The sequence below is a fragment of the Ranitomeya variabilis genome, chromosome 8 (assembly GCF_051348905.1).
Source record: "Ranitomeya variabilis isolate aRanVar5 chromosome 8, aRanVar5.hap1, whole genome shotgun sequence".
NCBI lineage: Eukaryota > Metazoa > Chordata > Amphibia > Anura > Dendrobatidae > Ranitomeya > Ranitomeya variabilis.
Genome location: NC_135239.1, coordinates 134,627,176 through 134,642,685, shown reverse-complemented (window position 1 = coordinate 134,642,685; position 15,510 = coordinate 134,627,176). Strand labels below are relative to the sequence as shown.

General features: G+C 44.2%; 1 protein-coding gene across 2 annotated transcripts in view; it reads left to right on the top strand.

Annotated features, from left to right (window-relative positions):
• ALDH9A1 (aldehyde dehydrogenase 9 family member A1) overlaps positions 1-15,510 on the top strand; it is a 317,452-nt gene that overhangs the window by 109,642 nt on the left and 192,300 nt on the right. The window contains exons 2-3 of one of the 2 annotated variants that reach the window (XM_077276919.1): positions 2,129-2,174; positions 2,272-2,460. In XM_077276919.1, the coding sequence (XP_077133034.1) occupies positions 2,280-2,460 (181 nt within the window). In that variant the 5' untranslated portion in view covers positions 2,129-2,174; positions 2,272-2,279. The remainder of the gene's footprint in view (positions 1-2,128; positions 2,175-2,271; positions 2,461-15,510) is intronic. The other variant, XM_077276920.1, reaches the window with a different exon arrangement.

Sequence of the window (15,510 nt, the reverse complement as noted above, 5' to 3'; positions counted from 1 at the left end):
ATATGCTAAATGACTTTTTTTTCATCAGTATTTACACAAGAAAATCCCATGGCAGACAAAATGACTAGTGATAAAAATTCCCCATTAAATGTCACCTGCTTAACCCAGCAGGAAGTACGGCGGCATCTAAAAATCACTAAAATTGACAAATCTCCGGGCCCGGATGGGATACACCCCCGAGTACTGCAGGAACTAAGTACAGTCATTGAGAGACCATTATTTTTAATCTTTAAAGACTCCATAATAACAGGGTCTGTACCACAGGACTGCCGTATAGCAAATGTTTTGCCAATATTCAAAAAGGGGACAAAAACTGAACTCTGTAATTATAGGCCAGTAAGCTTAACCTCTACTGTGGGTAAAATCCTGGAGGGTTTTCTTAGAGATGCTATACTGGAGTATCTGAAGAGGAATAACCTCATGACCCAGTATCAGCAAGGGTTTACTAGGGACCGTTCATGTCAGACTAATTTGATCAGCTTCTACAAAGTAGTAAGTTCTGGACTGGACCAAGGGAACCCAGTGGACGTAGTGTATATGGACTTTTCAAAAGCTTTTGATACGGTGCCACACAAAAGGTTGATACATAAAATTAGAATAATGGGGATAGGGGAAAATATATGTAAGTGGGTTGAGAGCTGGCTCAGGGATAGGAAACAAAGGGTGGTTATTAATGGAACACACTCGGACTGGGTCGCGGTTAGGCTACGTTCACATTTGCGTTGTGCGCCGCTGCGTCGGCGGCACAACGCAAACAAAAACGCAACAAAGCGCACACTAAAACGCTGCCTTTTACGACGCATGCGTCCTTTTTCGCCGAAAGTTGGACGCAAAAAAAATGCAACTTGCTGCGTTCTCTGCGCCCAACGCTTGCGGCCAAAAAAACGCATGCGTCGCAAAACGCAGCACAACGCATGTCCATGCGCCCCCATGTTAAATATAGGGGCGCATGACGCATGCGGCGACGAACTCTAATGTGAACGTAGACTTAGCAGTGGGGTACCACAGGGGTCAGTATTGGGCCCTCTTTTTAGCATATTTATTAATGACCTTGTAGGGGGCATTCAGAGTAGAATTTCAATATTTGCAGATGACACTAAACTCTGCAGGGTAATAAATACAGAGGAGGACTATTTTATATTACGGGATAATTTATGCAAACTAGAGGCTTGGGCTGATAAATGGCAAATGAGCTTTAATGGAGATAAATGTAAGGTCATGCACTTGGGTAGAAGTAATAAGATGAATAACTATGTGCTTAATTCTAAAACTCTGGGCAAAACCGTCAATGAAAAAGACCTGGGTGTATGGGTGGATGATAAACTCGTATTCAGCCGCCAGTGTCAGGCAGCTGCTACAAAGGCAAATAAAATAATGGGATGCATTAAAAGGCATAGATGATCATGAGGAGAACATAATTTTACCTCTATACAAGTCACTAGTTCGACCATACTTAAAATACTGTGCACAGTTCTGGTCTCCGGTGTATAAGAAAGACATAGCTGAACTAGAGCGGGTGCAGAGAAGAGCGACCAAGGTTATTAGAGGACTGGGGGGTCTGCAATACCAAGATAGGTTATTACACTTGGGGCTATTTAGATTGGAAAAACGAAGGCTAAGGGGTGATCTTATTTTAATGTATAAATATATGAGGGGACAGTACAAAGACCTTTCTGATGATCTTTTTAATCATAGACCTGAGACAGGGACAAGGGGGCATCCTCTACGTCTGGAGGAAAAAAGGTTTAAGCATAACAATAGATGCGGGTTCTTTACAGTAAGAGCAGTGAGACTATGGAACTCTCTGCCGTATGATGTTGTAATGAGTGATTCATTACTTAAATTTAAGAGGGGACTGGATACCTTTCTGGAAAAGTATAATGTTACAGGGTATATACACTAGATTCCTTGATAGGGCGTTGATCCAGAGAACTAGTCTGATTGCCGTATGTGGAGTCGGGAAGGAATTTTTTTCCCCAACGTGAAGCTTACTCTTTGCCACATGGGTTTTTTTTTGTCTTCCTCTGGATCAACATGTTAGGGCATGTTAGGTTAGTCTATGGGTTGAACTAGATGGACTTAAAGTCTTCCTTCAACCTTAATAACTATGTTACTATGTTTCCCCCAGACCCGTTGCCAGGTATAAATCCTTATAGTCCCTGTACTCTTTCCTGGTAAGTAACTGCTTTTTCTTTTTCACATTTTATTATTTATATGACAATTTTTTGAACACTTAAAAATCTCCATTTTTGTTGCATATTTATTCTTTAGGCTACTGAATGAAATTTATTGGAGCTACTCCTATTGTTCGCTTTCTGATTCCAAAACTGCTAGTGACCATGAACCGTACTCTCAGCACGGGGACCTTCCAAAACTGCCAGCCTCTGAATTATCGAGCAGGCGGTAGGGTGCAGCCTGTGGACTCTGTAGGGCACGAGGAAGCCTATGAGCCCTCCACAGGTAAGCAATGGTCAGCGTTCAACTCCTGTATCCACTGCTATATTGTGTACACTGATTCTGTAGGGACACCACAGCTTGTGGTCAGGAAATAATGATGTATTTGGCCTGCGCTTAGTGTGTTTTGGGTTACAGAATCTTTACACCGACCTTAGCAGTCTTAAAATGTCCACTTTACTGTCATGTCAGCTTCATGACCTCTGTTCTGCATATTGCACATTTTTGCAGCCTATAAGCAAAGTAGATCTTATCACAGAGGTGAATAGTGCCCTACCTAACCTATATTCTAATATATGAAGCTGTGTGTGTGTGTGTGTGTGTCTGGGATTGGCATCTGCACCGTCGCAGCTACAGCCACAAAAGGCTATGTTGTGAGGCGAAATTTTAACCCTGCGCGTTCAAATTCACCAAACAATTTTGCCCCTATCTACATAATGGGGAAAGAGTGAAAGGAAAAGTGTTGGAGGCAAATTGACAGCTGCCAGATGTGAACAAGGGGGACTTGTAGAATGAGAGCGATGGCGCCAAAGAGTATATACCATACAGTTGCTAAGGTGGGGCCCCGACATGGGATACTCACCACACACGGGGATATGAACACACACACACACACACACAAAATGTGCCACACACTACCACGTGCTTGAACACATACCACCCTCAGCACACATTTCACCACACATACATCAACCTCGCCACATAAAAGTCAAAACACAAAAGTCACCGCTCAAAACTCGCCACACGCAAAATTCGCCACATGCAAAACTAGGCTCACGCAAAACTAGCCACACGTGCAAAACTCACCTCATGGAAAACTTGCCACATCTACAAAAGTTGCAACACATGCAAAAGTTGCCTCACACAAAACTTGCACATACTCAAAACGCACCACACATAAAACTCGCCGCGCAAAACTTGCTGCGCACAACTTGCTACACTAACCTGTCACATGCAACTCGACACACAAAAAGTTGCTACACGCATGTCGCCACAAAACTAGTCTCACAGAAGTCGCTACATGCATGTCGCCACACGCAACTCAACACACACAACATGACACATGAAACTCGCCCTAAAACACACACAAGTCTGGTATTATCCTTCAAAAATAAAAATCTGATTAATAAGCAAACTACAAGGACAACAAATGTCAAATATAGGAAATACGGCAGCTGTCAGTCACATGACCTGTCTATTGTGTATGTGTGAGCTAATATATACTGCCGGGGGGAGGGCTTCCTGTTGGCTGGGGATTTATCAGCCTGCCAATTTAGCTTACAAATACTGAGGTAAAAATACTGACCAAATAACATGTGAACGAGGTCTAATACAGGAGGAGATGACACAGTGTTGTGAATTCTGCTCTTGGGTTCCCTCCGGTGGTTGTTGGTAGTAATGCAGTTGTCCCTGGGTTGCAATCCTGGGCAGGTGTCCCTGCTGATTGCAGCTCTGACTGGGATATTTAGGTGTGCAGGATTCATTAGCCCTTGCCAGTTGTCCATTGTTCTTGGAGGTTTAGCATCTCTGTCTGGTTCCTCCTGCCCTGCTGCCAAATCAGCTAAGATAAGTGTCTGGTTTTGTTTCTGCAGCACACATGCTGTGTGCTTTACAATTCAGTACTATTCAATGTTTTTTCTTGTCCAGCTTAGACTGTGTTTGGATATTTCAATCAAGTTGGATTCTCAGGAGATGCAGATATACATTCCATGTCTTTAGTAGATGGTGGAATTTTTGTATTATCTGCTGTGGATATTTTTAGGGTTTTAATACTGACCGCTTAGTACTCTGTCCTATCCTTTCCTATTTAGCTAGCGTGGCCTCTTTTGCTAAATCCTGATTTCTGCCTGCGTGTGTCTTTCCTCTAATAATCACAGTCAATATTTGTGGGGGGGCTGCCTATCCTTTGGGGTTCTGCTCTGAGGCAAGATAGAATTCCCATTTCCATCTATAGGGGTATTTAGTCCTCCGGCTGTGTCGAGGTGTCTAGGATGTGTTAGGTACACCCCACGGCTACTTCTAGTTGCGGTGACAGTTTAGGGTTTGCGGTCAGTACAGGTTCCACCTACTCCTGAGAAAGTCTCATGCGGCTCCAAGGTCACCGGATCATAACAATACAGGTACATACTACTGTATATACAGGGGAGATGACACACAGGTATATACTATATACAGGAGCAGATGACACACAGGTATATATACTATATACAGGAGCAGATGACACACAGGTATATACTATATACAGGAGGAGATGACATACAGGTATATACTATATGTAGGAGGAGATGACACATAGGTATATAGAGGAGGAGATGACATACAGCAGGTATATACTATATACAGGGGAGATGACATACAGGTATATACTATATACAGGAGATGACATACAGCTATATACTATATATAGGAGGAGATGACATACAGGTATATACTATATGTAGGAGGAGATGACATACAGGTGTATACTATATACAGGAGGAGATGACATACAGTTATATACTATATATAGGAGGAGATTACATACAGGTATATACTATATACAGAAGAGATGACATACAGGTATATACAATATACAGGAGGAGATGACATACAGCAGGTATATACTATTTACAGGGGAGATGACATACAGGTATATACTATATACAGGAGATGACATACAGGTGTATACTATAAATAAGAGAGATGACAAACATGTATATACTGAGGGGAAAATGAGAGGTGTGAGGTGAAAATGAAAAGGTGTGAGTGCAAAATGAGAGGAGTGAGGGAGAATAGTGGAGTGATCAGAAAGACAGATGTGAGGTCGAAATTACAAGTGTTGGGGGGAATGAGAGGAGTGAGGGGGGAAATGAGAGGCGTGATGGGAAAATAAGAGAAGTGAGGTGCTATAACTAACCACAGATATTTACTATGCCCAGGCAACGCCGGGCTCTTCAGCTAGTAATAATAATAATAATAATAATCTTTTTATATAGCACTAACATATTCTGCAGCACTTTACAGTTTGCACACATTATCATCGCTGTCCCCAAAGTGGCTCACAATCTAAATTCTCTATCAGTATGTCTTTGGAATGTGAGAGGAAACCGGAAGAAACCCACGCAAACACAGGGAGAACATACAAACTCTTTGCAGGTGTTGTCCTTGGTGGGATTTGAACCCAGGACTCCAGCGCTGAAAGGTTGCAGTGCTAACCACTGAGCAACCTTTGTAGTTGCTGTTGGGTCTGGCACTGTTCCCTCAAAGCTCTGTTTTGGAGATTATCAGAGTTGAACATTAGACTGAAGGCTCTGTAACTGGAAACTTGTTTTAATGCTTTTGTTTCCAGAGCCCACAGCTTCTAATTGATATGAAAGCAGATGTGCAGGTGGCACTCACTCAAAGATGATAATTTTCATTAAGGCTATATGCACACGTTGCGGATCACCAGCTTTTTTCTACGCGGAATTGCACCAAATCTGCCATGTATTACCCAAGCAATGTTAATCAATGGGAATTCAGAATTGGTGTGCACATGCTGCAGAAAATTCCCTGCGGATTCGCAGCGTTTTATTTTCCGCAGCATGTCCGTTCTTTTTGCGGATGTGCAGCGTTTCTGTACCCATTAATTTGCATTGAGTCAGTCATATCCGCAGCAAAACCGCAGGTGTAAAAAGGTTTGCAGATTTGCGTGCTAAAAACACTGCAGAAATGAAGGAGGAAGAGTGTATGGACGGAGATAATGTGCGTGTGTGTGTGCGCAGCTGTGTGCGGGTCTGTGTGTCTGTCTGCTGGTGTCTGTGTGTGTGTGTGTGTGTGTGTGTGTGTGTGTGTGTGTGTGTGTGTGTGTGTGTGTGTGTAGCTAGGCATCGTCTGATGTGACTATTGCTCCCATCCGGCTATGTCTACTGTCACATATAACAGTGACAGCATGAGCTGATGAGTAGTCCCATCATCCGGCAACTGTGTTCAAGTGTAAAAAAACACACAAAAAAAACACATTTACATAATCACATCCAATATTCACACTCGCCAAACACCTAATCCGCGACTCCCTCATCTCCTGCAACAAAAATAAAATAATAAACCAACAGAAATACTCTGTCTGCCGTAGTCCATTTAATTACGAGTGTCCCACGGCGATCTCACTTGTACTCGGGAGAAGTCTTGGATGCGATTGGGTGAGGAGCGAATAAGCATGGAGGAGAGAAGGAGGTCTTGGGAGGACCGGAGATTACGTGAGGGAAGATATTGAGAGATTAGTGTGGAAATATACAGAGGAGAAAGATTATGGATGGCTTTGTAGGTCAGTGTTAGTAATTTAAACTGGATACGCTGAGAAATTGGGAGCCAGTGAAGGGATTTGCAAAGAGGGGAAGCAGGAGTGTAGCGAGGAGAGAGATTAATTAGTCGGGCAGCAGAGTTAAGGATGGACTGGAGGGGTGCGAGAGTGTTAGAAGGTAGGCCACAGAGGAGTATGTTGCAGTAGTCGAGGCGGGAGATGACTAGGGCATGCACGAGCATTTTGGTAGAGTGTGGGTTGAGGAAAGGACGGATTCTGGAAATAATTTTGAGCTGGAGGCGACAGGAGGTGGCGAGAGCTTGGATGTGCGGTTTGAAGGACAGGGCAGAGTCAAGGGTTACTCCGAGGCAGCGGATTTTGGGGACAGGGGAAAGTGTGATTTCATTTATTTTGATAGATAGATCAGGTAGGGAAGATATGCGAGATGGAGGAAAGATAATTAGTTCAGATTTGTCCACATTGAGCTTGAGGAAGCGAGAGGAGAAGAAGGAGGATATGGCTGATAGACACTCTGGGATTCTGGAGATCAGAGAGGTGACATCTGGGCCAGAGAGGTAAATCTGAGTGTCATCGGCATATAGATGGTACTGGAAGCCGTAGGACCTTATGAGTTGTCCCAGGCCGAGTGTATATATTGAGAAGAGTAAGGGTCCTAGGACAGAGCCTTGAGGGACACCAACTGAGAGGGGGCGAGATGAAGAGGTAGTATGTGAGAAGGAAACGCTAAATGTGCGGTTGGCAAGGTATGAGGAGATCCAAGATAGGGCAATGTCTTTGACCCCAAAGGAAGAGAGGATCTGTAGTAGGAAGCAGTGGTCAACTGTGTCGAAGGCAGAGGACAAGTCTAGGAGGAGGAGTATAGAGAATTGTCTGTTAGCTTTGGCTGTAAGTAAGTCATTAGTAATTTTGGTCAGGGCAGTCTCAGTGGAATGGTGGGGACGGAAGCCAGATTGTAGGTTGTCGAAGAGAGAGTTAGATGCAAAGTGAGAGGAAAGTTCAGCATGGACGTGCTGCTCAAGGAGTTTGGATGCAAATGGGAGCAAAGATATGGGGCGATAGCTGGACGTAGCGCTTGGGTCAAGGGATGGCTTTTTGAGGATAGGTGTGATTGTGGCATGTTTGAAGGCAGAGGGGAAGGTACCAGAAGTTAGTGAAAGGTTGAAGAGATGGGTTAGGGATGGGATTAGTGTGGTGTTGAGGTTGGGGAGGAGGTGGGATGGGATGGGGTCAAGTGCACAAGTGGTGAGGTGCGATTTGGAGAGAAGATGAGCAAGCTCCCCTTCAGAGATTTTGGAGAGTGAAGTTATGGGGTTTGGGCATTGGTCTCTCATACAAAGGGGTTGTGGTGGTTTGACAACAAAGACTTGCCTTGTTTGGTCTATCTTATTTTTGAAGTGCGTGGCAAAGTCCTCGGCAACGATTAGGGAAATTGGAGGGGGCAGTGGTGGGCGGAGGAGGGAGTTAAAAGTGTTGAACAACTGTTTGGGGTTGTGGGATAAGGAAGATACGAGGGTTGTGAAGTAGGCCTGTTTAGCAGAGGTGAGAGCTGATTTGAATGCCAGTGTTGCTTGTTTGAGTGCAGTGAAATCATCTTGTGAATGCGTTTTCTTCCAACGCCGTTCTGCAATTCTGGACACTTGCCGAAGCTTTTTAGTGATGTTATTGTGCCAGGGTTGTCTATTGGTTCGTCGCACTCTGCAATGCATGACAGGGGCAACTGTGTCAATAGCTGATGCAAGAGTGGCATTGTAGAAAGCAGTGGCAGTGTCTGTGTCGTGGAGTGAGGATATAGAGGACAGTGGTAGGATAGAGTCAGAGAGTGTGTGGGTGTCTAGGTGTGCGAGGTTCCTGCGTGGGTGCGCATGGTGCTGGACATGGATGACAGGTAAGGAGGACAGAGATGAGAAAGTGAGTAGATGGTGGTCAGATAGAGGGAGAGGGGAGGTGGTGAAGTTAGATAGGGAGCATAAACGGGTGAAGACCAGGTCTAATGTGTGTCCGTCTGTGTGGGTGGCTGAGGAGGACCACTGAGTAAGTCCAAAAGATGACGTAAGGGACAGAAGCTTGGAGGCTGCTGACTGGTGGGTGTCAATGGGGATATTGAAGTCACCCATGATGATGGTAGGTATGTCAGCAGAGAGAAAGTGAAGGAGCCAGGTGGAGAATTGGTCAATAAAGGCAGTGGTCGGGCCCGGAGGTCGGTATATGATGGCCATTTGGAGGTTGTAGGGGGAGTAGATGCGGACAGAGTGGACTTCAAAAGAGGGGAGGATAAGGGAGGGTAGAGGTGGGATTGGGTTAAAGGTACAGTTGGAGGAAAGGAGAAGGCCCACTCCTCCACCATGTTTGTTGCCAGGGCGAGGAGTGTGGGTGAAGTGGAGGCCACCGTAACATAGTGCAGCAGGGGAGGCTGTGTCAGAGGGTGTCAGCCATGTTTCAGTGATGCCCAGAAAGAAAAGTTTACGAGAGGTAAAGAGGTCATGAATCACGTGGAGTTTATTGCAGATGGAGCGGGCATTCCATAGTGATCCAGAGAGAGGGTGCAAAGGGGTGGGCGTCATGGGCACGGATTTGAGGTGGGCAAGATTTCGGGTGTTTATATAGGGTTGGGAGCGATAGGAGGGGGTAGTAATGGGAGGTATGAGCTGTGGGGGTCCAGGATTGGGAGATATGTCTCCAGCACTGAGGAGAAGCAGAGAGAGACAGAGCAGGTGGGAGAAGGAGAGTGGGCGGCTTGCTTTGTGTGTTATTAGGAGAGATCTGAGGTTGAGGAGCAGGTCAGCGGAGGAGGTCAGGTGGGGAGGCAGGAGTTCATGCTGTCTTGCGGCACTGCTGCATGAGAAACTCTGTGTATTACCGGAGGCCGTGGAGAGCCGTCACATCTCCTGATGTGGCTGTTCTACACTAGATATAGTCGTGGGACACTTGTTATTAAATAGACTGCGGTGAACAGCAAGTATTTATGTTCGTTTATCTTATTTTTGTTGCACAAGATCGAGGGAGTCGAGGATTTGGCGATGTTGTAAGTATGGTTTAATTAAGATTAATAAAGGACTTTATTCTGGCAGTGTCTTAAGTTACTATATAACTATAGGATTAATAATGAATAGGTGTCTTATAGACGCTTCTCCATTACTAATCTGTGGGCTTGATGTCACCTGACAACAAAGGTGACATCAACCCCACAAATATGAATCCCACTTTCCACCGCTACAGGGCAAGTGGGAAGAGCGAGGCTAAGTGCCAGACTTGGCGGATCTATAAGATGCACCATTTCTGTGGCGGTTGAGAGCTGATGGTTTTTAGCCTGGGGGGGGGGGGGGGGCAATATCCATGGCCCTTTCCCAGGCTATTAATATCATCCCGCAGCTGCTGGCCTAGCCTTTTCTGGTTCGATTTTTATAGTGGGACCCCCATGTCAATTTTTTTTTCTGTGGTTCCCCTGTAAACTAGCCAGTAAAGGGTAAGCAAACATCTGTGAGCTGATATTAATAGCCTGGGAACAGTTACGGCTATTGGTTCCTTCCCAGAATATTTAACATCAGCCCTCAGCCGTTGGGTTTCCCTCTGCTGGTTTAGAAAATTAAGCTGGAGCCCACACAATTTATTTTTTTTTTTTTAAGGGTATGTTCCCGCGGCCAGGAACATGTCATCTGTCCAAAGCGCTGCCAGCTTTTGAACGCAGGCGATTCCGCATGTGTTAACTGAACCGTGCGGAATCATTGCGCTCAATACATTGTACGGGGACATTTATCTTGTGGAGACTGAGCATCTCCACAAGATAAATTGACATGCTGCGGTCTGGAAAGATGGAAAGACACGCCGCATGTGCATCTCCGCAGATTATTCAAATCCCATACACTATGCTGTAACATCTGGCCGCTGCAGGCTGGACGCTGCAGATGTATGCAGCGTCCAACCTGCAGGGTTTACTGACCGTGGGAACATACCTTTATAAAGTTTTTCGAAAATTAAATAGATACTGCGTTTCACGCAGATTTCGTGTGTCTTTTATTTAACTCTTTAGTTCCTATTTTGTTAATGAGGGTACCTGGCTGACACCTGTTTATTACTAGACCTTGGGTTTGGAGATAGATATATAGATATATATACCGTATTTTTCTGATTGTTAGACACACTTTTTCCCAAAACTTTTTTGGGGAAAATAGGGGTGCGTCTTATAATGTCAATCTACCTTACCGGTACCGTTGCTGCAGGCCACAGGCTGGGATGAAGAGGTGTCCGGCGCTGCTACCCAGTGCTCTGCGGGTGGCTCCAGTGCCCGGCTTCACTGCGGGGGTGTCCGGCGCTGCTGCCTGGTGCTCTGCTGGTGTTTCCGGTGCTGCGGATGCGCTGTGATGGTCTCCGGTGCTGCCGGGGCCGAGCCCAACAGTTCCATGATGTCCTGTGCGGTGGACTCTGGAAAAAAAATGGCCGCCGGGGGAGCAGTGCATGCGTAGATGGAGATCTTGGCACTGAGATCTCCGGAGATGAGATTTCAGCGCTGAAATCTCATCTCCTGAGATCTGTGCCAAGATCTCCATCTGCGCATGCACCGCTCCCCGGCGTCCGTTTTCTCTGAGTCCACCATGCAGGAAATCATGGGACTGCCGGGGCTCTGGCTTTTCACAAAATGTTGGCAGAGCCCTGGCAGCACCTGAGACCACTGCATCATCGGGCATCGCCATCCGGGCACCCGCAGCACTGGAAACACCAGCAGAGCATTGGGCAGCAGCGCTGGACACCCGCAGCAGATCCGCTGGACACCCCCGCAGCGCCGCTGGGCACCGGAGACACCCGCAGAGCATCAGGCAGCAGCGCCAAATACTAGCAGCACTGCCGGACATCTCAGCCTGTGGCTTGCAGCATCACCCCATTCCTGCCTTCTCCAGCAGCGACCCTGGGTCCCTGCTTCACCGCAGCCACCACCCCCAGTAAGCGATAAGATGCATGGATTCTAAGAAGCACCACCATTTTATTAAAATGTTTTTCCTATTTTTCTCCTCAAAATTTAGGGTGCGTCTTATAATCCGGACCGTCTTATAAAGCAAAAAATACGGTGTGCGTGTGTGTATATGTATGTGTGTGTATATATATATATATATATATATATATATATATATATATATATATATATATATATATATATATATATATATATATATATATATATATATATATATATATATATATACATACACAGTACATATACTTTTATAAAGGTTTTTTATTACATTTGCAAAAATCTCTACATTTCTGTTTTTTTCTCAGTCAAGATGTGGTGCAGAGTGTACATTAATGAGGAAAAAAAAACTTTTTTGAATGTACCACATGTCTACAATGAAGCAAAGAGTGAAAAAGTTAAAGGGGTCTGAATACTTTCCATACCCACTGTATGTGAGTGCAGGTATAGCTGTTTCTGAAGGCCTACTCCACAAGGACGATGGCTGCACCAAGTTATATGTCTCCAACGAACATATCTGTTAGGAGACAATGTGGTTCTCTCCTTCTACCTTTTTTATAAGCACTGTAGGTGTTTGGAAGAAGGGTTCTGCAGGCTGTTGTCCTTTCCTAATAATAATAATTCCCTCATTGGAGCTGTCATAGGTGACAGAAAAACACGTGTATTACTTACCGGTAATATTTATTCAGAACCCATGACGGCACCCTTATATTCCCTCCCATTACTAAGTAGTTCACTCTATTGCTTATTAAGTTTCACTGGTGGGGGAAAGGGTGTCTATATATTATGATGTAATTAATCAATTGGTGGTCCTCTCATACACTCTAGTCCAACTTATGCGGAGGGAGGTACCGCCCTTTTTATCGTGAAGGTTTCCTGTCCTTGAATGGCAAATCCCCCCCTCTTTTTCATTGGTGCGGTCATTGGTTGTGAAAAAAATACATTACCGGTAAGTAATATACGTATTTCCTGTCCACTCTTCCATAAAGCCCACCCATATGGAGTGTATTGCTTATTGTGGTTGTATGGACAGATACTCCAGTCTTTGCTGGGGAACTCAGAAGCTCCTTCAGGCTTACCTTTTGGTCTTTGTGCTGCCTCTGATTAATGCCCTCCTTGCCCGTGGTGAGAGTTTTGTACTTCTCAACAGCTGTGTCGCTGACTTGTTTGGAGATCCCCTTCATCTTCATGGTGTTTTGGTTAGTGATGCCTCTTACTTAATGGTCTGCAGACTCTTTGTCCTTTGAGAATAGGTGTGTGTATATACTGACAGACCATATGACACTTAGATTGCACACAGGTGGTGGACTCCCTTTCACTAAATATGTGACTAATGAAGGCAATTACTTGCACCAGAAATTTTTAGTATCTTCATAGCAAAAGGAGTGAGTACATATGCACATGCTAACTTTTAGTTTTGTTCCCATAAATTAAATTTATGCGTATCTTTTTTTCTCACTTCACTAACTTAGACTATTTAGTGCTGATGCATCACACACAAATCATGTTGTCAAAAATTATTTCACCCCTTTCTGACATTTGGTTTAATAATACATTCCTGTGCCACAACATCCGGGTCACCACATCTAGGAAAGTTGCTGATCATGCGCAGTGTATGGTCATCAACTTTCTCTGTCAGTGCAAAGCTCACATTTTGCATACCCATGCTGTCCAAGCGATCAGCCTGCAAAAAATGATAGTGGGACAAACTAAAAAAAAAAAGTGTAAATAATTGTAAAAATATAAAAATCAAAAGATATTGTATCTATAAATAAATATTTGTATGAAAAAATAAAAATCTATAAAACAAAAAAAGTACACATATTTGGGATCACCATGTTCATAGACTCGACCTATAAAACGATCCCACTAGTTAACCGCTTTAGTGAACACCTTAAAAATAGTGATGAGCGAGTATACTCGTTGCTCGGGTTTTCCCGAGCAAACTCGGGTGGTCTCCGAGTATTTGGTAGTGTTCAGAGATTTAGTTTTCATTGCCTCAGCTGCATGATTTACGTCTGCTAGCCAGGCTGAACACATGTGAGGAAAGCCTGTTTATTAGGGAATTCCCACATGTATTCAGCCTGGCTAGCAGCCGTAAATCATGCAGCTGAGGCGATGAAAACTAAATCGCCGAGCACATCGAAATACTCGGAGATCACCCGAGCGTGCTCGGCGAAAACCTGAGCAACGAGTATACTCGCTCATCACTAGTAAAAAAGCAAGGCAAAAAACAATACTTTATCATACTGACAAATAAAAAGTGGAATAAAGCACAATAAATAAAAAAGGCTGATATAAATAAACATGGTGCCACTGAAAACGTCATCTTGTCCCGCAAAAACAAGCGCCATTCATCTCCATCAGCGGAAAAATAAAGTTATAGCTCTCAGAATAAAGCGATGCAAAAATAAATTTTTTCTATAAATAGTTTTTAGTGTATAAAAGCGGCAAAACATAAACAATATAAATGAGGTATCGCTGTACTTGTACTCACCCAAAGAATAATACTGCCTCATCAATTTTACCACACACGGAACCGTATAAAACCCCCCCCGCTCCAATAAATTCCTGAAATGCTGTTTTTTGTTCTTTCTGACTCCCATAAATTGAAATAGAAAGCGATCAAAAAATGGCATGTGCCCGAAAATGGTACCAATAAAAACGTTAATTCATTCCTCTTAAAGCAAGCCTTAACATGACTCTGTGAGCCAAAATATGGAAAAATTTTGGCTCACAGAGAAATGTGGGGATGATTTTTTGCAATAAAAAGCGTATTTTACTGTGTGACAGCAGCCAAACATAAAAACCCGGTATAAATCTGGTATCGCTGTAATCGCACCGATCTGAAGAATAAAGTCGCCTAATCACTTATACTGCACGAGGAACGGCGTAAAAATAAATAAAACCAATTGTTCACATGCTATGTATTTTTTGTTCTGCCTCCCAAAGATCGCAGTAAGATGCGTCGCACATTTATCCTGCACTGAATGCTTTCATCGAGCTTTCCGTGTAAATCTCTGAAATACCTGATTCTGGCGAAAGATTCCCTATGATGAGGCAGATGGAGGCACTGTGGACGCCGTCTGAACTATGATCCGGCAGTGTCCTTCTTTTTAGGATTGCATAAAAGTGTTGTGGCCACAGTTTTGTGCACTTCTGAAAACAAGGACTCCGCTGAACAGAGGCCAGACGGAGCCTAATTATAGTGAATGTATCCCTCGGCGGTTTCGTCAGAATCACATCACTCAAAGATTTAGATGGAGACCCCAAAGTAAATGCTCAGCGTAGAGCGCCGGATAAATGTGATCCCAAACATATAAAATGTTCCCAATAAAAGCTTCAAATCAATCCACAAAAAAGCAAGCCCTCAATCAGGTACGTAATCTGTTCACGAAAATATAGGGTCTTCCACGTTAGTGGTAGCACAAAGGCTCTGGAAAAGTGAAATGGCTCTTCGCCCGCCAAAAGAAATTCAGCAAATTATTCACTCCAAATTCAAATGCCTCCTCACTCCTGAGCCACCACAGTATAGCTAAACCACATATTGCGTCCACTTTTGGCATTTCTGAAGCGATGAGAGCCCGCCTAACTTACGGGTGCATGCCTCCAGAAGCATGGGTTGGGCATAACATACTGGTGACTGCAACATATTAGTCACTACAACAGCAGTTTGCAATTTTCACTCGGCAACATTCATTGCTGCTTATTTCTGGAAAATACCCATGGAGTCAAAATCGTCACTACACCTGTAGATAAATTCCCCAAAGGGTATAGTTTCCCAAATTGGGTCACTTCAGGGGGGATTCTG